The sequence below is a fragment of the Lontra canadensis genome, unplaced genomic scaffold (assembly GCF_010015895.1).
Source record: "Lontra canadensis isolate GAN:19392208 unplaced genomic scaffold, GSC_riverotter_1.0 scaffold1, whole genome shotgun sequence".
NCBI lineage: Eukaryota > Metazoa > Chordata > Mammalia > Carnivora > Mustelidae > Lontra > Lontra canadensis.
In genome coordinates this window covers 80488874-80512105 of record NW_022630995.1, presented here as the reverse complement: position 1 = coordinate 80512105, position 23232 = coordinate 80488874, and the positions used below count along the sequence as shown (strand labels likewise).

The 23232-nt window shown below is 42.2% G+C and overlaps 1 protein-coding gene across 8 annotated transcripts in view; it reads left to right on the top strand.

Annotated features, from left to right (window-relative positions):
- The first annotated feature begins 11061 nt into the window (after positions 1–11061).
- JADE1 (jade family PHD finger 1) overlaps positions 11062–23232 on the top strand; it is a 58400-nt gene continuing 46229 nt past the window's right edge. Inside the window, exon 1 of one of the 8 annotated variants that reach the window (XM_032857794.1) lies at positions 11062–11256. Coding sequence is in view for 1 of the 8 variants with exons in the window: in XM_032857783.1 (XP_032713674.1) it covers positions 13227–13245 (19 nt within the window). In the remaining 7 variants the exon portion in view is untranslated. The other 7 variants (XM_032857822.1, XM_032857802.1, XM_032857772.1 and 4 more) reach the window with 7 other exon arrangements.

Genomic DNA, 23232 nt, shown 5'->3' with positions numbered 1-23232 from the left:
TATAAGGATATTCACTAACGCACTTTTTACACTAGAAAAAAATTAGACATAAACTAGAAGGCCAACTATATGGATAAATTAACTTTAAAAGTCACAAAATAGAATTAAAGTTTGATCCCATTTGCTAAAAAAAAATTGTATGTACATATAGGTATACAACCATACAAAAGACAGGAAAAATATAAACCAAAATTTTAGTGGTGATTGTCTTTGAGTAAAAGCTTTTTGGTAATTTTAGTTTTAATTTGGCTTCTCTAAAGCATAATATTTATATTTTTAGCACAAGAAAATAAGAATGAAAGTTATAATCTATTTTTAAAATAGTGTTTTGGAGGTATTTATTATATGAATGTAATCTTCATTCATCCATCACATTCAAAACATTTATTAAGTGCCTACCAACTGCGAGGCCCTTCTATGAACACAATGGAGAACATAACTGACAAAGTCCTTGAATCACAAAAAAATTACAGAATAGTAAGAGAAGTGATCATACAGCAATAGTCTTGAATATCATGGGAAATTAGATAAGGGTGGGGGTTAAAGAGGTAGAATAAGCCTTTTTTGTGGAATTTGAGGGAGATGGAGCCAAAAAAAAAGTGGACAGAGAGTGAAGAATGATCCAAGCTTAGGGATAAAGATTTTCAAAGTTATCTCAAGATATCATTAAAGAAATATGAAGGTCATGAGTGTGGGAGAAGGGTTTGGAAGGAAAAGTAGCAAAAGTAAGTAGAAATTGGAACATGAAGGACCTGATAGACTGTGTTGGTGACATGTTCTATCTTTATGAATAAATAGGAAAAAAATGGCAATTAAAGGTTCTAAATGGAAATGGCATGATTATATTTTTTGCTTTAAAAAGATCACACTGATTACTGGGTAGGAAATGAATTAAAGGGAGACAGTACTGCAGGCAAGGAGACCAGTTAAGTGGTGATTTAAGTCAATGACCTAATAATAGTAGCTGTGGGGATGAAGAAATGAGACCTGATGGAGAAGCGATTGGGGGATAAATTGGATTGGTAGTGTTGGTGGAGAGGGTGTTCTTGGTGAGTAAGAGTTTCCTCCGCCCTTTGAGGTCCTTCTAGATGGACTAAGAATCAAATTGAAATGAGCCAGATTAACAGGAGAAAATAAAATGGCAAAGTATGGGGAATCCATGGAAACATGAAGTTCCAAAGACAGTGAGACAACATGCTGCTTATATGAGCTAAGGGGAGTGGTAGGGGTCAGAGGATACAAAGTGGAGAAAAACCATTAGCAGGAAGGTGAAAAGAGATGTCTGGAAAACAAAGGTTGCCCTATTATGCAGATAAGTTTCTTAGGTAAAGAGGAATCTCTGTTAATAGCTCTCTTCCCGATACTGGCTGGCAGCTGAGTGGGGAGGTAAAGAGCTTTTCCTAAACCAGCTGATTTTCAAAAGCTTTTAACTCAAAATAAAGTTCGTGCCAAAGGGGCCCATCTTGGGGCAGCCTGCCCTTGGCCCCACTGTGTCAAAGAAGAGTAGGAGTCAAGGAAGATGTTTTGGCTCCTGAGTTGGATTTTGTGGATGGTGGTACCACTAAATGAGACAGATATGGGACAGATGAGGAAGTACCAAGTGGAAGGGAAAATGAGTTCAGTTTGGGATATGTTGAGTTTAAGCTGCCAATGGAGTGTTCAGGAAACCATTGGAGACACAAGTGTGAAGGTCAAGTGTGAAAGTGGCTGTATAGTCATGTGTTTTGAGGGGTGTAATGAGAGTAGATATGATCACCAAAAGATATATGTATAATGAGAAGAGAAGACGGCTTGGGACGGAACCCTAAGGAAACACGTAGGACGGAACCCTAAGGAAAACCAACATTTGAGAGGCTGAAAATAGAGAAAAAAAATGGACTCAAACCTGGTCTGGGACAGAAATTTTTTTGTGTGATGTAATTTACAACTCCTTCTGGGAAGCAATTAGCATTCCTGATAAAGTGCGTGAACAGTTTTCTGACAGACTTTAATAAGACTGAGAACTCCTTCTGGGAAGCTAGGGTTACCCATCCAGCTGATTGACTAGCCTAATAATCTTTAACCAGATGTTCTTTTTTTTTTTTTTTTTTAAATATCCATTCTAAACGGTTAATGGTTAGTGAACCATTCTTTTTTCCTTATAAAATGTCTCAACCAAAATTATTCCTTTAGTTGAATTTTTCAAAAAGCTTCTTCTCATATACTCAAAAATAATTTGTCAAAGGCATTGCTTTAACAGAAAAGAAAGAGGAACCTGCAATAGAATTAGAAGAGGCTAGAGAAGTAGGAGAGGAACCAGAAGACTGCTGGTGTCATGGAAGCCAGATGAAAGCATTTGAAGAAACAGGTCACGCCTGAGCAAGAGTGTCAATGTTAGGGCAAGGTCAGGGAAAACAAGAATTCGAAATTGCCACAGGAATTAGTAATAAGAATGTCAATGGTGATCTTGGCAAGAACAGTTTCAATGGGGTGATTGGGGGCATCAGTCAGATATCAGTGGGCCCAAGAGTACGTGTAGACCATTCTTTAAAAAATGTGACTATGAAGAGGAAGAAATAGGAAGAGAGTTTTTGAGAGTTTTTTGTTAGTTTTTATTTTGTTTTGTGGAGTTATTAACTATTATTTAAACATATTTGGGAAGAAGTCAATAACCAGGGCAGTAGAGGTACCTGTGAGAGAAGAGCTAATCTCGAGTTAGAGAACAGAGAAAGTGGATCAGGCTCCAGGGACTATGAGTCCAGGTAGAGGGAAGATCTTCTCTCTCATTGTGACTGGAAAGAAGGGAAAAAGATGGGCCTGCAGGGAAGACTATCTGCAAGTTCGGTGGTAGAAAGTCAAAGACTTTCCTGTCCAAGGGCCTGTTACTTCTGTGATGTAGGAAATTAGAAGCTCCGCTCAAAGTGCCAAGGTAAGTCGCAGGATGGTAGACTAAGGATGGGAAGACTAAGTTCTGAGGAAGATTCCAAGGAGAATGGGAGATTGAACTGACTGGGGGGAAATGGAGCGTGATTTCAGGACATTGTGGAAGTGGAGAATAATGAATACATTGTGAAACCAATCAGCACAAGTCTGTGATTTTCTCTAGTAGTGCTTAGAAGTCTGGACTTAGGCACGAGGTAGGCTAAAACATTTCAATTAATCTGGACTGTCCTCAATGAAACCATTGAAGCATTGCAGCTTCCTTTGCCCATCCTTTAAATGTGACACCACAGTTTTGAGCCTAGTCTCTCTTTTCTTCTTACTCTGTAGACCTTTCCAATTAATCTCATCTACTTCAAGTCGGGATTTAATCTCTCTATGCTGATAACTCTTAAACCAATACTTGCCACTGTCAGTGCCTAGGGCAGGCTGCCCCAAGACAGGCCACTTTGAAATGAACATTAATTTTGAGTTAAGAGTAACCAAAACCCAGCAAATGCAGAAAAGCTCTCTTCTTGGTCCTGCCTAAATTTACATCAGAAAGGAGAGCCTGTACCAGGAAGAGAGCTATTAATAGAGACTCCCCCTTACCTAAGAAACTTATCTGCATCACAGGGCAACCTTTGTTTTTCAAGACATCTCCTTTCACCTTCCTGCTAATGGCCCCCTCCCCTTTAAGGCCTCAGACCCTCTCCCTTTCCTTAGCTCTTGGAAGCTTCAGGTTGCCTAATCGGCGTTGGAATTTCGTTTCTGTGTGGACTCCCTGTACATATGCCTATTAAATTTTATTTTCTGTTTCCTATCAATTTGATTCTAAATCCAGCTGGAAGGACCATAATAGAGTGGAAGTTCTTCCTCCCCAACACAACCCAGCCCTTCTCTAGCGCACCAGACTCCTGGGCCCATCTGCCTTCTGAGTATCTTTAGTCAGCGTCTCCTCAAACTCAAGCATTTCATCTACTCTGAGAATGAATGTGCACTCCAGGAGGGCAAGGCTTTATTTGTCTTTCTCACCACTGCATGCCCTGAGCTCAGTGTTCAGTGAATGTCTGTTAAAATAAATGAAAGAATCCACTCAGTTCTCTAATCCTGAGACCTGGGAGTCATCTTTTACTCCAATTTCTCCTTCACCTCTGACATCCAATGCACCAAGTCGTGTCCAAAACTAGATATGTCTATGGCAGGGGGGAAAAAGTGAATTATCAAACAGTTTTAACACAGTAACTTGTGTTTGCTCTGCCTCCTTTTCTTGGCTTCATTAACACTGGGACTAAACTAGTGGGAGGGCACCTCCCTCCCTGCTTCCTCTCCCTATCTGCACCCAGCCCTCTCAGTCTTTGAGAAAAGCAAGCCCGTTTTTCATTTGCTAATGATTTGGGCTCAGGTTATAATGGGCCATTGAGGTATATTGTGGAAGAAAAGAGGAAAACAGAGCTTTTTTGGAGAGGGATAAGGACCTCGTGGGGTGGCTACAGAGAAGTGAGGGAGGAGGGGCCTGGGATGGGATCCAAGCTTGTGCGAGAAGGGGGGCTGAGAAAGACCCTGCCAGGGGCACAAGTCCTCCCAACCACGTTGGAGGAAACTGGCTGTTTGATCGCCCGGGTCCATGAGGCTTGAGCCGCTGCTCTGTGCATAGGTTAGGGCTTGGACCCCTCTGCACTGGGCCTTTAACCTGTTCACTGCCCAGCAGGACCTTCATTTGGTTCCCCTGGAAGATGCTCTCTCCCCAGACAACTGCATCTATCTAGGGGGTGCCTCTTGAGAAGCCCCAGGGAACTCGTAAGGTATAGAGACATCCCCTTGGCAACTAATTAGTTGGGAGAAGGAGTTCCCACACGCTTCCCTGAAGGGTTGCTGGACATTGTGAGCTGGAGACCTCCAAAGAGCGGGGACATTGTTAACCACGCCTCCATCATGAGCTGATCTGTCTGCTTGTCTCTCTTCCATGATCAATAACTGTAGGCCAAGCCTCGTTCATCTCTCACCTGGTAACTGCAGAGACCTCCTAACTAGCCTCCCTACCTCCTATGTTACTCCCACCCCATCCATCCTGCACACGGAAGTCAGACATTTTGTTAGAAAGAAAGAGAAAGGAAGGGGGAGGTAGGAAGGAAGGAAGGAAGGAAGGAAGGAAGGAAGGAAGGAAGGAAGGAGAAAGAAGCAGCACAATACTTCACAATAATTGACCCCTTTCTCCTCACCTGCCTAACAGCTGTACTCCTTCAGGTTTCAGCTTTAGGGTCACTTATTTAGAGAAGTCTTTCCTGAGCACCCTCTTCCCTGGACACACACACAAGATTAGATGTCTAGATATATACTTCCCCCCAACCCTGCAGTTTTTTGTAATTACTTGTTTATATTTTTTAACTAACTTGAAAATAGGCCTAGCTGTCTACTTGTCACCTTCTCTCTAGCGTCCATCCCTGTGCTTTGAGTACAGTGGGTAGGAGGAAGAGCTACACCAGTGGTTCTCAAACTTGAGCATGGATCAGAATTACCTGGAGGGTTTGTTAAAACACACGCTGCTGGATCCCCCTTACTGATTCAGTGGTTATGGCGTGGGACTGGAAATTATGCATCTCCAGTAAGTATCAGGTACAGCTGCTGGGGCTGGTTGGAGATCACATTTTGAGTTACCAGTCTAGTCTTAGAAAGAAGACAGGCCAGAGGGGTAGGTAGATTGGAGTGACTTTTCAAATAAAAAGAAAGGCTGAGTGAGAACTATACATTTTGCACATCTCAGAAGTGGTGGCTCAAATGGGAGATATTTGAATTTTATATTAAACTTTCCAAGAGTTGACAAGGTCCAGGGAGTAACTATGAGAATGCATGGTTGAAGTGGCTTGTAGATAAAAGTATGGTATGGAGGCAAAGCCCTGAACATTTTAAAAAATAAAAAAATATAATTTTTTTACTTGAAAAGTATAATATTGAAATTTTAAAAAAAGGTGTAAGTGCAAAGAAAGATTGTAAAATGGAATGTGTGACATCATTCTAATTTTATTAAAAATGTCTAGAAAAAATACTGAAAATACATGGCAGTATTTATAATAGTTATCCCTGTGGGTGAGTTATATTGCCTTTGTAAATTTTCAAAATTCTCTCAATAATAATAATTCTTCAAAATTATCATATTTTTCTTTCATAATTAGAGCAAAGCTTTTGTTATTTTGAACCTTTCCAGTCTTAGACATTTCCATTTGGTTGGATTAAGTTATAGACCTTCTTAACCCCCTCTTGGACTTGTTTCTCATTGACAACTTGTGCTAAGAGTATGAAAAACAACAAAATGGAAACAACGAAAATAAACAAGCAAGATGAAAGGAAAAGAAAGAAAGAACCTCATGAAAAAAATAATGTGGTTGTTACTGACACCCACAAGAAAGTATGTCAGATGTTGGCCTTCAATCATTCCATATATTTGAAGGTTGTAACCACCTCCCTGGAGGGGTAACCAGGCCATTCGGGACTGGTGACCTCATTGACTGGTCAGACAGGGTACACTAGTCCTAATCTCTTACTCATCACTGCCTGTTTCTCATGGAATTCAGGCATGTGCTAAGTATGGTTCCCAACTTTACTCTTCTTATTCAGAATTATACCTCCTTATCTTTCTTTGAACTGGATCCTTTCCCACCCAAATAATACCATTTTTTAAAGTAAACAAAAAGTTATTCTTTTCTATCATTCAGTATTAAAATTACTATTTTTTTTAAAGATTTATTTATTTATTTATTTATTAGACAGAGACCATAAGTAGGCAGAGAGGCAGGCAGAGAGAGAGGCGGAAGCAGGCTCCCCGCTGAGCAGAGAGCCCGATGTGGGACTCGATCCCAGGACCCCGAGATCATGACCTGAGCCGAAGGCAGAGGCTTTAACCCCCTGAGCCACCCAGGCACCCCAATTACTATTGTTTTTTAAAGATTTTATTTATTTATCCGACAGAGAGAGACAAAGAGAGCACAAGTAGGGGGAGCAGCGGAGGGAGAGGGAGAAGCAGACTCCCCGCTGAGCAAGGAGCCCAACTCAAGGCTCCAACCCAGGACACTGGGATCACGGCCTGAGCTGAAGGCAGCTGCTTAACTAGCTGAGCCACCCAGGCCCCCCTAAAATTATTTTCTTAAAGATGGCTTAACAACCTAAACCCTCTTTATAATAAGGTTTATTTAGGGTATAAATTCAAAATTCCAAACATGTAAAGTTCAAATAAACTTTTAGAACACAACCCATTTTATCCAGGATAGCCCTTGTGCAATTAAAAAATTCTCTCTATGTGTCATAATGTATACCAACTAGCAGTGGTATTTGCCAGTAAGAATTTTTTGTTCATTTCTCTAAAGGAATGAGATATATAGCAGTTTCAACATATGCATTTACTTCATTTTAATTGTGAACAATTCTGTGGGCACCTGGCTGGCTCAGTTGGTAGAACATGCATCTCTTGATTTCAGGGTCATGAGTTCAAGCCCCATGTCAGATGTGGAGCCTATTTAAAAACAAAACAAAACATAAAACAACTATTAATTATGAATAATTCTGAATCTCTTATCAAGACCTTATAATTCTTTACCTACAAAGATGTACATACAAATGAAATGATTAAGTAAACATTCATAGGTTTAATCATGTATGGTTTCAAAATCAGAAATATGAGTATAAAGTTCCAAATATTTATTTCATAAAAATCCATTATTATGGAAGAAAATAATTGAACAGTGTATGACTACAGCAGAATGTAAGAGATATATAGAATTATAACTTTCATCACAAACATGGTCAGATCAGGCCAGATGAGTTCAGGAAAGACTAGAATCTTTTTTTTTTTTTTTTTTAAGATTTTATTTATTTATTTGACAGAGAGGGACTCAGTGAGAGAGGGAACACAACAGGGGAAGTGGGAAAGGGAGAAGCAGGCTTTCCGCTGAGCAGGGAGCCTAATGCAGGGCTTGTTCCCAGGACCCAGGGATCATGACCCCAGCCGAAGGCAGAAGCCCAGCAACTGAGTCACCCAGGCACCCTGGAAGACTAATCTTGCTATTTCAACCACACTGATCACTTTGTGGCTCTTTTCTTAAATGTCATTTCATCTCTGGCGATAAAGTGTGAATTAACAGAACTGTTCTAAAGACTAGGAGATGGGGTGCCTGGGTGGTTCAGTGGGTTGAGCCTCTGCCTTCTGCTTGGGTCATGATCTCGGGTACTGGGATTGAATCCCGAGTCAGGCTCTCTGCTCAGCAGGGAGCCTGCTCCCCACCCCCACCCGCCCCGCCTGCTTGTGATTTCTCTCTGTGTGTCAAACAAATAAAGTCTTTTAAAAAAAATAGCAATAATAAAGACTAGGAGATCTAGATCCTGAGTGATTGGGCAAGGTAAGACAGTTAAGTGACAGAATGGAAGAGAAAGTAGTTTTTCTAATTGCCACCTTAGTACTTCTTATTCTACATTGTATTACCTGTGCAGCTGCAAGGCAAACCATGTCATTGCCTCTCCTATTTTAAAAATAGCTTGTATAAAAGTCTCCTTTGTGGTCTGATGGCAAAATGCCTATCTTATTTTTTAAATGTCAGCTGTTGGAGTGCCTGGGTGGCTCAGTCGGTTAAGCAATTGCCTTTGGCTCAGGTCATGATCCCAAGGTCCTGGGGTCAAGCCCTTGTCTACTCCCTGCTTGGTGGGGAGCCTGCTTTCTCCCTCTCCCTCTACCTCCCACTCCCTCTGCTTGTGTTCCCTCTATCTCTTAGAATAAATGAATGGGATCTTTAAAAAAAAAAATGACAACTGCTGATCATCAATGACAAAATGTTTTTACACGTTCCTTAGGACTCAAGTTGTCCTTCATTTATTCAAATAATCATCACTTTCTAAGTTAGGTAAGAACAATCAGAAATCACTGAATGTTAAAGAAGAAGAGGCACCAGATACCATCTGTCAGTCATCTCATTGGAAAAACTAAGACCCAAAAGTCTTGTCAGAGTCACAGTGTGAGTTGGTGGGAGTCTCCTGTCTTCTAGTCCAGGGTTATTTATAACACATCTCACTGCCTCAGTGCATCAGTATTTTGATGTCATGGCATTATTGAGTGAATATTCTTGGGACCATCAGTCCTGGTCAATCTATCAGCTAGGGAAGTCTGTGTGCCATTTTACCTCTTCATTTTTCTCATCAACTTATTCAATACACTTTCATTTTGTTGCCTGGTGTTTTGGGAATGGGATAGTCAGAAAAAACAAGTAAAATGTTAAGTGGCAAATGTTTGAAATTTTTTTTAATATAAGTTAATCTTTTTTTTTTTTTTTTTAAGATTTTATTTATTTATTTGACACAAAGAAAGAGAGACAGCTAGAGAGGGAACACAACCAGGGGGAGTGGGAGAGGGAGAAGCAGGCTTCCTGCTGAGCAAGGGAGCCCCATGCACTCTGGATCCCAGGGCAGATGCCCAAGGACAGAGCCATTCAGGTGCTCCATTTTGAGTTTTTGTTGTTGTTGTTGTTGTTGTTTGTTTGTTTGTTTGAGAATATGTGCAGGAATGCTGGCTGGAATTTAGAAAAGTTGCAAAAAAATTGGTTGAAGATCAAGAAAGAGATATGGAATAAATGACCCAGGGAACTGATAACTTCCAATCTGCTGGGCACTTTTATGGAGCTTTCTCATTCCTCTTAACAACCCTTTAGATTAGGAGTTGTTAACCTCATTTTATTACTCATGAAGCAACTGAGGGTCCAAGAAGTTCTATACTTTACCCCACAGCCATACAAGTTGGTCAACTGGTAGAGCTAGATCCAATGTGGTCCATCTGGCTATGAAGCCTGTGTTCTCTTACTTCTACAGGAGAGGGTGTGTAAGGTGAACCAAGGAAGGTAACAACAACTGCCTTGTGACCTAGTGATAGTAATAATGACAGCATAGTGCTTTATGTCTGTGATCTCTGAATACGATTAAATGAGCCTATGGAATAGGACTGACAGGGTGTCTCCGTACTTTTCCTCAGTGAAACAGGAGAGGAAGATATGAGACTTAATACTTGAGATTTCCTTTGGCTTCCTCGTTTTCTGAAAAAGTATGGAAAGACTCAATTAGTTTTGTTTTGCAACATTTATCAGATTATGTTCTTTTTTTTTTTTTTTCCTTAGATTATTGTGTTCTTGATGTAGGTGGATAGGTTGGTGTGTGATTGTGTGAAATCAAACCTGGTATCTTCAGAAGAATTCTTCCAGCAGATAAGGATGCCTTTAGGTTCAATATCCAATTTTGTAATTAGTGACCACTGTTGACATTTACTGAATGGGAGTTTTTATCTGCACCAAGGTCTTTTTCCTTTGAAGCTAAATGACATATACACACTCATTTATGTTGACCTCCGCATGAATAAGCAAATTTGTATTCTGTGGAAAATCGGTCAGTTATTTTTACACATAAATAACCTCCAAATAAACCTCTGATGACTAATTTTTTGTTAGTCTGCAATTCCAGGTTAAGCTGTCGTCTCCGTTTTCTTATCTGGAAGGCAATGTCCAGTTCTGTAATCCTGTGAAATATAAAGCTGGTGTCCATTTACAAATAATCACTGTCTTCTAATGAATTAATCCTCAGTTGCAATTATCAGTTCGATGTAAACTTGGGTAAAGATGCAGTCCGTCTCCAAAACTGGATTCTCTGTATTTAAAAATGTCATTGTAATTCTCAACTCCCTAGAACTGTTACTACAAAAGAACTATTTATTTTGCCATTCAGCCTAAAAATAAAACCTTTCACCCAGATTACACACTTTTAATAGTCACATTGGTATCTAAATAATTTTAAACTAACTTGAAAGAATCCATTTCTAGGTGCAATGAGATTAGATAAGAGTTGGAACTGGGGCAGTTTGAAGAGGGTGATCTGAGAGCCCACCTCCCTGCTTGGAGACACCTCAAGAATTTCTAGACTCACAAGGGAGGTGAGGGAAGAGATTTTAAAAGCTGAACAGTGCCACTCTTTGCCAGCTCCTGCGGACGAAGGCCCAGCCGGCTGCGGCGAGGACCGCGAAGAGTTAACGAGGGACGGAGCCCCCCGCGCCGCGGACTCCCCGCGCGCTCCCTCCGCCCTCGTGTCCCCACCCTCTCGTTTTGGCAAGGGATTAAAGTGCTCCCCCCTGTGGCAGCAGTGACCCAGAAATGAGTTTGATTCACATAGCCCTTCCTCCATAACAAGCCAAACGCCCGTCCGAGAGTGCCTCCCTGCGCGAGTGCCGTGTGTGAGCGCGCCGGCGAGAGCAGGGGCCCGCCCGGCGCGGCCAGAACTCATGCAGCGCGGCGCGAGCGGCGTGGAGCCCAGCGCCTCCGCCGAACCCTTCCGCAGCAGGTACGCGCGCGGGCCGCGGGGGGCGCGCGGGGGGGGGCGCGCCGCGCCTGTGCCCGCGCGTGTCCGCGTGTGGGTCCGTGTGCGCGTCCCGGTACCGCGGCGGCGGCGGCGGCGGCGGCGGCGGCAGTGGCGGCGGCGGCGGCTGCAAGACGAGCCGAGAGGCTCAGCCATATTTGATGGTTTTGTTGCTTTGCTCGGGAGTTCTCGGGAGTAATTTAGTGCCGAAGGTCGCTGCCTAGTGGAAATAATATAGTACGTCATTAATATGGCGCCAAAAGATTGGGTTCTCGATATGTAGCGAGGAGGGAGGGCAGGCAGCCGCCGAGCGCAGCGTTACTATCCCACCAGTAACTTGGGCATTGCTGGGGCGGGGGCCAGAGGAGGAGGTGGAGATGATTTTTGGATCCTGAGAATTGATTTGTGTTGGATCAGTAAGTTTAATTATGATTAATTTTCAATTTTGGGGGGCTGAAGACTTAGAGCTTTTTTCTTCTTTCGGATTTGCGAAGAACATGCGGTTTTCAGGTGAATCACCATTTAAACGCGTTTGGTAACAGAAGCCCAGTTTAGTTGGCTTTAGTTGATACAATTTTTTAAAAAGCCAAAGCGCATTAGGCTGCATGAAAGTGGAAAGCATAGTAGCAACTTGGTAGACAGATGGCAATGGCAGAACGCAGGTCCGCGTACATATATGAATCCAGAGAGTGTGTGACCGTGGTGGCGGGGGGACGACTATATTTGTCCAAACATAGGTGTGTGTGTCTGTGTGTGTAGGTCCATCTCTGTAGGGTGGCCGCCGCAGCCCTGGCTCTTGTCACCGCGTCACCACATGTCCAAAATATTCTTTGCATCAATTCAAGGGCAGTGAGCAGGGGGTGTAGGGACAGCTTGGCAATTAGATTATTCCAAATTGGGTTTCCAATAATCAGATCTCTTACTTAAAGCGAGACTGTCTGTAAAGTGTAAAACCCTTCATCGGTGAAATTAGGAAGGAGTTGCATTCGTGGAGCAAAGTACCGATTAACCATGAACTTAAAAACGGATTGCAAATTGCAACCTTTGGCACCATCTGCAAATTGTGGGGGTGGGGTCGCTTGGGCTTCCCTGCCTTAAATGAACGTGCAGTGTGTACCCCGGGACTGCAAGTTGCAAAGCCCTTCAGTGCACGTGTCTGGTGCCTGTGAGTGTGTGTTTGTGAGTTGGGGGCTGTTGTTTGGTAGCCAGCAGGCTTTCCGGATTGTTGGCCCTGGCTTGCAAATGCGGGAGAGGGATGGAATGTGGAATGTTGACCAGGGAACCGAATCCTGTCGGAACGGTCCCATTTGCTGGAGAAATTCGATCCCTTCCACCTCCTTCCCGCTCCCCCCCGCCCGCCTGCGGGCAGGAGGCGGGGCCGAGGACGCGACTGCTGCTCAAAGTGGCGGAGCGCGGCGGCGGGAGGCAGGTGCACGGCACCCGCCAGTGGGGGTGTCTCAACTTCCGCGGGCGTTTAAATAGCAGGCTCTCTCCCCTCCCACCGGTAATAGGTGACCTGGCGGCCGAGGGTGGCGGGGGGAAGGGGACGGGGGAGACCCGGGAGCGAGCCTCCGTGGCACGTGGGCAGGTGCTGGGTGGCCCCGGGGCCAACTTTTGTAGCCCGCCTCTGGCGTTGGAGGAGAGGCTGCTCCATGTGGAAATGGGGGCGGGCGGCGGCCGCCGAGGTGCTGCTTTCTTGGCCGCGGCCGGAGCGTCACCTAACGGTCCCAGAGGCGCTGCCGCGGGGCCCGGGGTGGGGGGCTTCGGGGGCGGGGACGCCCGGCTCGCCGCGCCCGCGCCGCGGGAGCCCCGCACAAAGCCTGCGGCGCGGGGGCGTCCGCCGCGCCCCCGCCTAGGGAACGGCCCGAAGCCCGTCGCCGTCGCCGTCCCCGTGCCGATTCCGGCGGGCGGCCGCAGGCGTTTGTTTGTTGGTTCCGCGCCGCCTTCCTTGCCGGATGGCTTCCTGTGACAGAGGTGATACACAGTTTCCAGAACTGTCTGGGGGCGGGAGCGAGAGCGGGAGCCGAGCCCGCTCGGGGCTGCTCGCCGCCGCCGCCTCTCCCATCTCACAGCCGTTTCTTGCCGGCGCGCCCGCCCCAGCTCAAAGGTGCCGCCCGGGAGGGACTCGGGGAGGGGGACCGCGCGGCCGTTTCCAGCGGCGCAAGTGGCTTCTGGACGCGAGGGAGCGTTTGATTTGCAACTGGGGCCGAGCGGATTGGTGCAGCTGGCGGCGGCGGGGCGGGAGGAGCGGCGGCGGCGGCGCGGGCGGCGGGGGGTGGCCACTTTCAAACGGAGAGGGCGGCGGCGGGGACGCCGCTGCGGAGGGAGCGGGGCTTGGTTGCGCCACGAGAAGGTGTCATCACTGCACCGGGGCTAATTCCGGCGGAGGTGCCGGGAGTTACTTTCCCCTCCTTCCGCGCTGTTGTTTCTGTCGCCTCGGGAAGAGGAGGAGGAGAGGGAGGAGAGGCAGGCAGGGAGCGAGGGGGCGGCGCCGCGCTGAGCCGCGGCCCTGCGCACACCCTGGCGGGAGGCGGGAGGCGGGAGCCATGCGAAGCGTTCTCTGGTGCGGGGCGGTGGCCCGGCTCCCCCCACCCCCGACCCACCCCGGGATTTCTCCCCCTCCTCTCCAGCCTTCTTCCCCACAGCGCACCCTGCACTCCTCCCTCCCATACGGGATCGGCGACCCAGGGTCCTCCACCCCCGCCTCTCGCCCCGGTTCTCCCCTACTCCAACCCCTCCCCCCACCCACCGGGCTCCGGGCTTCCCGACCCTGGGCTCCCCCTCTCGGGCGCGCGGGGGCGGCTGCAGCCCCGGCACCCGGTGAATGCAGCGAGCAAACAAAAAAGCGGGCGATTTAAACGTGCCTTCGAAACCCGTTAGGAATGCGTCGTCACCCGGAGACCGTTTAAAAGCTGCTGTGGCTGGCTTTCTAGTAATGAGGAGACAGGCGCCCCACCTCGCTTCGGCGGGGGCGAGGGTCAGCCGTCCTCAGTGTAGTCCGTCCAAGAGGGAATTGAAATTTTCTTTTCGTAAAACGATAGCTGCAACTGAATGATACGACAGCAACATTTTTAGGGAAGTGGGAGAAAATCTGAGGTTTCCATTAATAAGGAATGCTTAGGGGCTTATTTCCCAAAGATTTTTATTAGGTGAACTATTTTTCCGTTTTAGGAAACCCACTGTGAAAGAAAGCCTTGCTCTTTAGTTACTTGTAGTTCAAGGATTTCATTATCTTTCAAAGCTGATGAGCTATTTCTGTAGTTCTAAGGTACAGGGAAATTATTTCACTGAAAGCTGGTTTAATAGTGGTCCACAATGGTTAGAGATTACTACAGGAAGTTGCATTTTGATCAGATCACAGCTGATCAAGATTACTAACTTCTAGGTAAAGGAAGAGTACTATATAACCATACTTTGACAGATTTAACACTTTAGGTACAGTAATTGGAGTAAAGTGGGTAATACATGTTGGGGGAGAGAGAGGGTGTTTTAGGGGTGACACTTAATAACAAAGATCTGCAACCCGGAATTTTATTACTTTTTTATTCCAAATATTTTGGTCTAATTTAATGTCCCTTTTAAATTAGATGACTTCCTGATTAGTATTTTGCTTTTCTTAAGTTTGTGTATTTTTATATTTGTATATGAATTGTCATCTTTGATGTCTGCAACAAGTAAAATTTTCAATTATGTGTTCATTTTCCCCATATCTCCCTTCATTTTTATGCTAGCCAGACAAAAGGGAGTTGCCTGGTAGGCTGTAGACCTTGAACTTGATTCCATCTTAAGCTCAAGATCGGAAGCTGCTTTTTTGTAAGAAAAGTTGGATGGGCTGCCTCAGAAATTTTAACTATGACAAAACTAGGTGTATGTTCATTTAAAAGGAGAAAAAAAAGTCTATCTAATTAGTTCCTCCTTCCTCCCCTTAACAGGTTTTAGCCTATAATGAGCGGTTTAGCCTTATATTAGTTACTAAGGTTGAAAGAATAGCTGTAAGGAGAAAATTGAAAAATGGTAAGTGTGCTTGAGAATGAGAGGAGAGGAAAAAACTCTTAGGAGTTTAAGGAAATGTTACATTTTAAAGGGACTGTTGCTTAGTTCAGAGGCTTGGGGGGAAAGATTAGCCAAAAACTTGGAGAACTTGGAATGAAAGCAGATCTGCATGTGAATTGTCTATAGTAGGCATTTAATAAATACAGATTTTTGACTTTTAGGAGCCCTTAGTGACTTAAAGTATTATTACAGAGGTGGTGTTACATGTGTGTTGTTGGAAATCAGAAAATACAGAGAAGCAAATATAATAACACATTCCTACTATCCAGAGATCACTGCTGATCACCACTGTATCACTTTGTAGATGACTGTCTATGCTTATATATTTAGTCTTAAATCAAAATGAGATCATACTATACATACAGTTCTATAAAGATTTTTTTTCCTCTCCCTTGTCTGCCAGCTTGGTAAATTTTCATCTCATCTATGACTGGGATATATTCAGATATCCTCAATTGGCCCTAAAATATAGTGGCAGCTTTGTCTAAATTAATACTGTCCAGCCTGAGGATCAATTATTGCATCTGGTGATTATTTCCCATAAGTAGATTTTAATCTGTAGTTACTTTTTGACAGAACATCTGACATTGTGTAATCAAGCCTTTGGAATTAATCATGACTGGATTTTTAAAAAGTTAAAAATGAAAATAGCATTTTATTGTAACTTGGGATTACATTTGGAAATTTCTTGTTTGAAAAATACTTTAAAGAAATTTGCCTGACGTTTTTATCTGGAGGCTTGTTGGGAAAAGAATTATCAACTGTTTGTTTCAGTACTGAGGTGGTTGGAACAGCAAACATCAAGATCTCAAACTGATCATGTCCTGTATCTACGATTTGTGAGGAGTAGGAAAAAGGCGTATGAACCTCCCTTTGCTTACTTCCTGTTGTGAAGCTCTTGGCTTCTTTGGTATTGTGGGACACCCATTATACCATTGCAGTTAACAGTCTGTCAGAATATGCATTGTAAACACAGTTTCCCCACAAGGTTAATAAAATAGACATCTTGGCCAGTACATTTTGCTTTTTATTTGGGTTGGCATCAAAAAGTTTGGCTCAGTTGTTCAGTTATACCAGTATTAAACTTCTTTTCTCCTCTCCTTTTGTATTGGTATCACATTCAACAATACATTAATATTTTTAAATTTTTATTTATTTATTTTTAAAGATTGTATTTATTTGACAGAGATCACAAGTAGGCAGAGAGGCCAGAGAGAGAGAGGAAGGGAAGCAGGCTCCCTGCTGAGCAGAGATGGGGCTCCATCCCAGGACCCTGGTATCATGATGAGCCTAAGGCAGAGGCTTTAACCCACTGAGCCACCCAGGCGCCCCTAACATTTTTTTAAATTTTTAAAATAAAGGGTGGCTTTGCTTGGAGTTATTAGTTCTTAGTATCAGAAGCCTGGTAGGAAACTTAATAAGAAGAGTATTTTAATTCCCGAGACAAGTTATTTCCTTGAAAGTATTCCTGTTGAGTCTGTTTTCTCCATTTTCAAGATCTTGCAGTAGCTTATGTGATTCATTATTTAAAATTTGGACAATTAGTACATCACTTGTATATGATATTTAGAAAGTTTGAGATTGATTTGAGAGTTTATTGTCATTTGCCTGGCATACTTATATAAAAGTATTGGTCTGTGATCTTGAGGGGTGTTAGGTTTTGTTGTTTTTGCATTTGGTGGAGTAAGTTCCCTGCATTCCTTAAATATGCCAGGGTGGCCTTAGAGAGCCTTTTTACCTTTCAGTGGAAGTGGCATCTTGTCTGCAGGTTTAGCTTAGGGTCAAGTATCCTCTGAGTCCAGACAAAATCTAGTCTAAGGATATTGCTCCTGACTCTGGTGATGTTATTGTGGCCTTCTCTGGCCTAGGCCTTGAATGATTACTAATAATGTCATTCCTCACCTGAAAGCGACAAAAATATTGCCAGACATGGAATGGAAAACTTAGTTGTTGGGCTGTTGCCATTCTGTAGTAACTCCGGGCCAATGGTGTATGATGTGCAGTTAACAAATGTTCAGTATCAAACTTGATTACTCTCAAACCAGTTCAGTATTTACTTTTTGCTTTTGGTTCTCCAGGTGGAATCAAAACATAATTAGGTGATTGAGGATAGTTGAAGTTCATTTTTAAAAATATCTTGGGTTTTTTTGGGCTTGTTTGTGGAAGGAATTAAGCCACAATATTATCTTGTTGTAAAAGCACTCAAAATTGGCAGTGGTGTATATATATATGTATATGTAGTATTGATTAATGTTTGCACAGGAGATTTTATGAAATCTCCTGACCGCTTCTAAGACCATTTCTTAGCACTGATTTTAAATGACGATTTCAGTGGTGGGAGTCCAAACTGAAAAGTAAAATGAGTATTTTTTTTTTTTTCTTTACTCCTTACTCCAGAGTAAGGAGCAAGAATTAGCAAGGGTAACAAGTTGCTGGAATTGGAGTGGAAGTATATGGTTGGCTTTTGTTTAACACAAGGTACACTAAACATTATTTAAGATTTTTTCTTGATTACTCATAGTCATCTTTACACAGGTATCAGTTATTTCAGTGTTGAAATATAATGGTGCATTTAAGATGTAGAGGCTGAGTACTGGTGGCTTGTAACTTCTTTAAAGTCAAGCGCACTTGAAATCTGAGGCCTATGGAACCTCTCCCCAGAAAAATCAAGTTGCATTGAAATTTGTGTGTCATTTCAGGGATTTGGGGGATACTTTTAAATGTATTGTTGGAATTCCATTTTACTGTTTAAATTCTGGTGATTTCTTTTTATGATTTCTCTATGATACTTTCATATCTTTGTTAACCATGTATTCTTAAAATGCCTGTCTGGAACAGTCTTTTTTCCTTATTGGTTATTGGCTTAAAATTTAAGTAAGAAATGTGTTAGAAGTTTTTATAATTTATTTATTTATTATTATTTTTTAAAGATTTTATTTATTTATTTGACAGAGAGAGATCACAAGTAGACAGAGAGGCAGGCAGAGAGAGAGAGCGGGGGGGGGGGAAGCAGGCTCCCTGCTGAGCAGAGAGCCCGACGCGGGACTCGATCCCAGGAACCTGAGATCATGACCTGAGCTGAAGGCAGCGGCTTAACCCACTGAGCCACCCAGGCGCCCTATAATTTATTTTTTATTAAAGATTTTACTTATTTGACAGAGATCACAAGCAGGCAGAGAGAGGCAGGCTGAGAGATAGGAAGGGAAGCAGGCTCCCTGCCGAGCAGAGAGCCTGATCTGGGGGCTCTCCATCCCAGGACCCTGGGATCATGACCTGAGCCCAAGGCAGAGGCTTTAACCCACTGAGCCACCCAGGCGCCCCAGAAGTTTTTATAATTTAGTGTGCACTGGCTCCAAGTAGGAGTCTTCAGGGGTTTGAGAAAAAGTCACAGGTTTCTAGACATGGTCTTTAATTTGCTTAGAGCATCCCCATCTCTTCTCCCTTTTTGAGTCTTCCCTGTTCTAGTTAAAAACTTCCTGAGGAATGTGTGTCTGATCCTTAACTTTGTAAGCTTTAAGGCACTTGTTTGCCCAGGACCTGGTCATTGATTTACATTTCACTAAACATATATAATGCTTGTTTATAAACATAGTACCAGTATGTTGATTTGTAGCAGAGATCAGTACACTCTTTGCAGAGGGCCAGACAGTAATTATTTTAGGCTTTGTGGGCCTGATCGTCTCATAAAACTGTTTAACTCTGCTTTTCTAAGTATGGAAGCAGTCTCAGTGGACAAAATAGTGAATGAACATGGCTGTGTTCCAATACAACTTTATTTGTGGATAGTGAAATTTTGAATTTTTCTTAATGTATCACGAGATGTTCTTTTGACTCCCCCTTTGACCCCCCCATTTAAATATGTAAAACAATTTTTTAGTTCTGGGGCTGCACAAAAATAAGCTGTGAAATTCTGATTTATATTGAGACTCACCATTACCTGGTCACCAGATTGTTCCTGTTGGGGCTAAGTTACCTTTCTGTTGGGAACCTGAAATAAGCTGAAATCATAAAAAACAAACAAAAAAAAACCAAGTTGGTTTGATAAATACAGAGGGAGTTTGCTAGTCTGAGGGCTGTGGTTCTTAATTCTTCCGTTCTTAGATCCCACTTGAGGATAGAATTTATACCATGGGCCTTTGTGTACCTGGGAAAGCACACTTAGGTAGTCACACCCTCCCAAGGGACCCTGGCCAAGAAGCCTCATGTAAGGGAATATGGATTATAGACTGGAGTTCCCCGCAGAGGGAGATTACCTGTTTCCAGGTAGGATGTGTGTGTCCTCCGACCACTCAGAAGCTAATGCCTGCAGCTCAGAGGACTCATACCCCCTGTGATTAGTGTTCAGGAAACTACCAGCGCACTCTTCTTCCAGCTCTACCTTTTGTGTGCTCCACCAGGCAGAATGACATTTACAACTGTCTTCATATCAGCTTGCCAGAAAACCATGTTTCAGTTTCTAAGTTAACAGACTGTTTTTCATTGATTATATTTTCATTGTCTGCTCCCTGATAATATATAGTATGCGGCCTTAATCTTTTAGATAGCATCTTTCTAAATCACAGTCGGTGTCCAGGAGGGGAGAAGCCTGTGGTGTAGGTACCTGGGAGGTGGCTGGCACTGGAATGCCCACTCACCTTGGGAACTGGTCTTTTGTTTGGAGACTGACTTTGTTCTAGATCTGTGTGTTTTTGCTCACGCTGCTTAACCTCTCCAGAATTCAATGTATTCATCTTTAAAATTAGGAAAAGTGGATTAAATTATCTCTGAAATGTTTTCTAATGCTACAGCCATTCTGTGGGTTTCTTTTTGGGAAGATTTCCTGTAAACGCAGTCCATGGGTGAGACTCTTTTCAGCCTTTAACTCAGAGTACTTTTCGAGACCTTGTTGCTGGGTTTGAGACCAACTTTATGTGTCTGTGACCATAATAACAAGACTTGTACAATTGTGATAGTGTTTGTTCTCATATGGAACTCAGATGATGTGTAAATGCTGTTTTTGTTAAGTGTGCTATCCAGGTCTTAAAATATACAACATTGGGAGTCCTTTTTTTTTTTTTTCCCTTTTCAACATTACTTTAACAATTTTTGGTGACTTAACATTGTTAGTGGTAACTAATAGTTTCTGACAACTAGCTATAATCAAGGAGCAAAGTCCTCAAAACAGTTGCATTTCAATCTGTGTACAGTGTTAATTGTCATTAGCTGGTTGAGTCTGGTTTCTGCAGAAGCTGCTTTTTATATCCTGTATAAGAACATCTGGTTTAAGCATTTAAAAATCTTTTAAAATTACCCTGTAGACACTTTGCATTTATTGACTTATTCTTATGTGGGCAGAGTGAGGGTTTGTAGACTTCCTTTCTATCCTTACCCTCACCTTTGTTCGTGTAGAAGTATCTCCTGTTACCATTTGGTTTTTCTAAAAGTGTTCTCTACCTTCAGGGGACTTTTAGACTTTGAGCTGGTGTGTGTATGTGTGTTATATAACTTAGAATTTGGTGTGTGTGTGTGTGTGTGTTACATAAATTAGAATTTGAGGTGTGTGTGTCTGTGTATGTATGTTATATAAATTAGAATTTGGTTCAGAAACCCCAGGGTAGACTGGAACACAACTTCTGATTTCAGTAAATATTTTAGGAAAAAAAAAAAACTTTTAGTTTTTCCTGGTTAATTGTCAAAAAAATGTGTGAAAAGAGGGTTAGGGCATATGGGGCAAATAGGCTTTATCTCATGAATTCTGACTGGTGGTAGCACTGTGTTAAGAAGGATTCTGAAGTCATGTCTGGTCTTGTGAAAAGAATGACCTAATTTATTAATGCCTGTCATGGGTGGAGGAAATGGCCTGTTTGGTAGCCATCTCTGGAATGTAGCTTTTTTTATTTTTATTTTTTTCCAAAATAGTAGTACTCTTGCAATGGCCAGGAAATGGAAAGTTTATTCTTTAAAGGTAGTTTAAACCCTAGTTTTCCTGTCTAAATTATTTTTTTCTATTCTTATTGCATATATTTTAATGACCTGCTCTTGGTAATGGCTGTTCTTACGTGTTTTGAAAACTTGCTTTTAAGTAAATAATGAGTGGGTGATAATAGCATTTTATGGTATTACCCTGTTACCTTTTTTACTTTTTTCCTTCTGTACTACTATTCCATCAAATATTCTTTAGAAGGCAGACATAAATAAGCCTTTGGTACCTCATAGTTTATTGATGGCTGCTGCTTTTAGACTTGGTGCTTCACATGGGACTCAGAAGTTGTGCTCGCAGGGTCTTATATTTATGATTGGGAGCAGGGAAGAAAGGTGTTGGATTTTAAATCTTTACTGTTACTTAATGTTTACTTTATTATAAATATCGGATAGTATCATGGTTAAGCAATTAAAGTCATATAAAAGGTCAGAAAGAGGAATAAAAGTACTCATCCCATTTTTATCTGAACACTTTGGTCACATTTCTCAGAGATAAATAGGATTAATAATATCCTTTATATTCTTACAGAAATTTTCCATGAATATGCAATTGTTGTGTGTATATATTCTCTTCCTCTATCCTTTGTATGTGTAAATGGACCTATATTTCAGGTTTTCCTCCCTCCCTTACGGTTTGCTTTTGTTTAATATGTCTTTGTCATCTTTCCATATCTGAACATATAGATCTTTATTTTTAAGATTTTATTTATTTATTTGAGAGAGACAGAAATAGTGACAGAAAGCATGAGTGGGGAGGAGAGAAGCAGGCTCCCCGCTGAGCAGGGAGCCCAATCTGGGTCTCAATCCTAGGAGTCTGGGATCATGACCTGAGCTGAGGCTCCTGCTGAGCATATAGATAGAACAGAAGAGACTTTGAGTAGACAGAAGTAGGGATAGAAGCTCAAGTGGTGACCGACTGCCTTTGTTGTTTGGATGTGAATTCCGTTATTCCCATGTCAAGGAAAGTTAAATAAATTCTACATACAAATGATTGGAATGTTTTGTCATAGCTGCTCTTCAGTTGCTATCTCTAATTGAGTCAGTGATTACAGAGACCTGTGAGGGGTTTGATTGTTTTTAGAGCTCATAAGCAGGGATTGGATTATTTATAAATTTGGCAGATGGGAACTGCTTGTGATTTGTTTAGAACCACTCAAATTTGTAAATTCTTTAAAATCTTGAAAAAAATTTTTTTATTGACTTTTAAAGGCTGAGTTTACAAATCATGAAGAATTTACAGTGAACTAAGGCGTTATAGCACTCAGGCTTTTATTAGTAATGTTTGTACGAATAAATACTGTAGTCATGATTATCTGGTCAGTTATAATCTTTTGGGAATGGTGGTTATTTATTGCTAATATAAACTCCACTGAATATTTTCAAGTGTGACATATTCACAAAAGCTCTATAGTAGCTTAGGCAGCATTTTTTTTTAAAACAGATCTTGATATATGACATTATAAAGGACATTTTTAAAAAGTTCCCATTTTAGGGGGTTTGAAATATTTGGACAAGGTTAAAACTTTAACACTTAAGATCTAAGCAGTTTGTCATTTACATCAAATATATGACTTGTTTTTTTTAACCAGATCTAACCCTTGCTTAAAGTGAGGAAGCTGGATTTGAGTTATAGTCACACTAGTATTTTTAGACTCTCAGTGAGCATATGAATTAGATAATGTTGCCAGTTTGAAAACTTCCGAGCAATTAATGTTGTCTTTAAAAACAGGTAAGAAACCAGCTGGATTTCTTTCACATTCATTTGGGGAATAGAAAATTACTATCAAGTATAGATCATTATTATATTTGGATACTTTGTTACACTGGGTATTGTGTATGCCACAGAAGTTAATAAGGTGACTTCTTAAGAAAATACAAGTTTTTTTTTTTTTTTAAATAGGGGGTATTCAGTAACTTAGGAATCAAAATATCAATTACATAATGTTT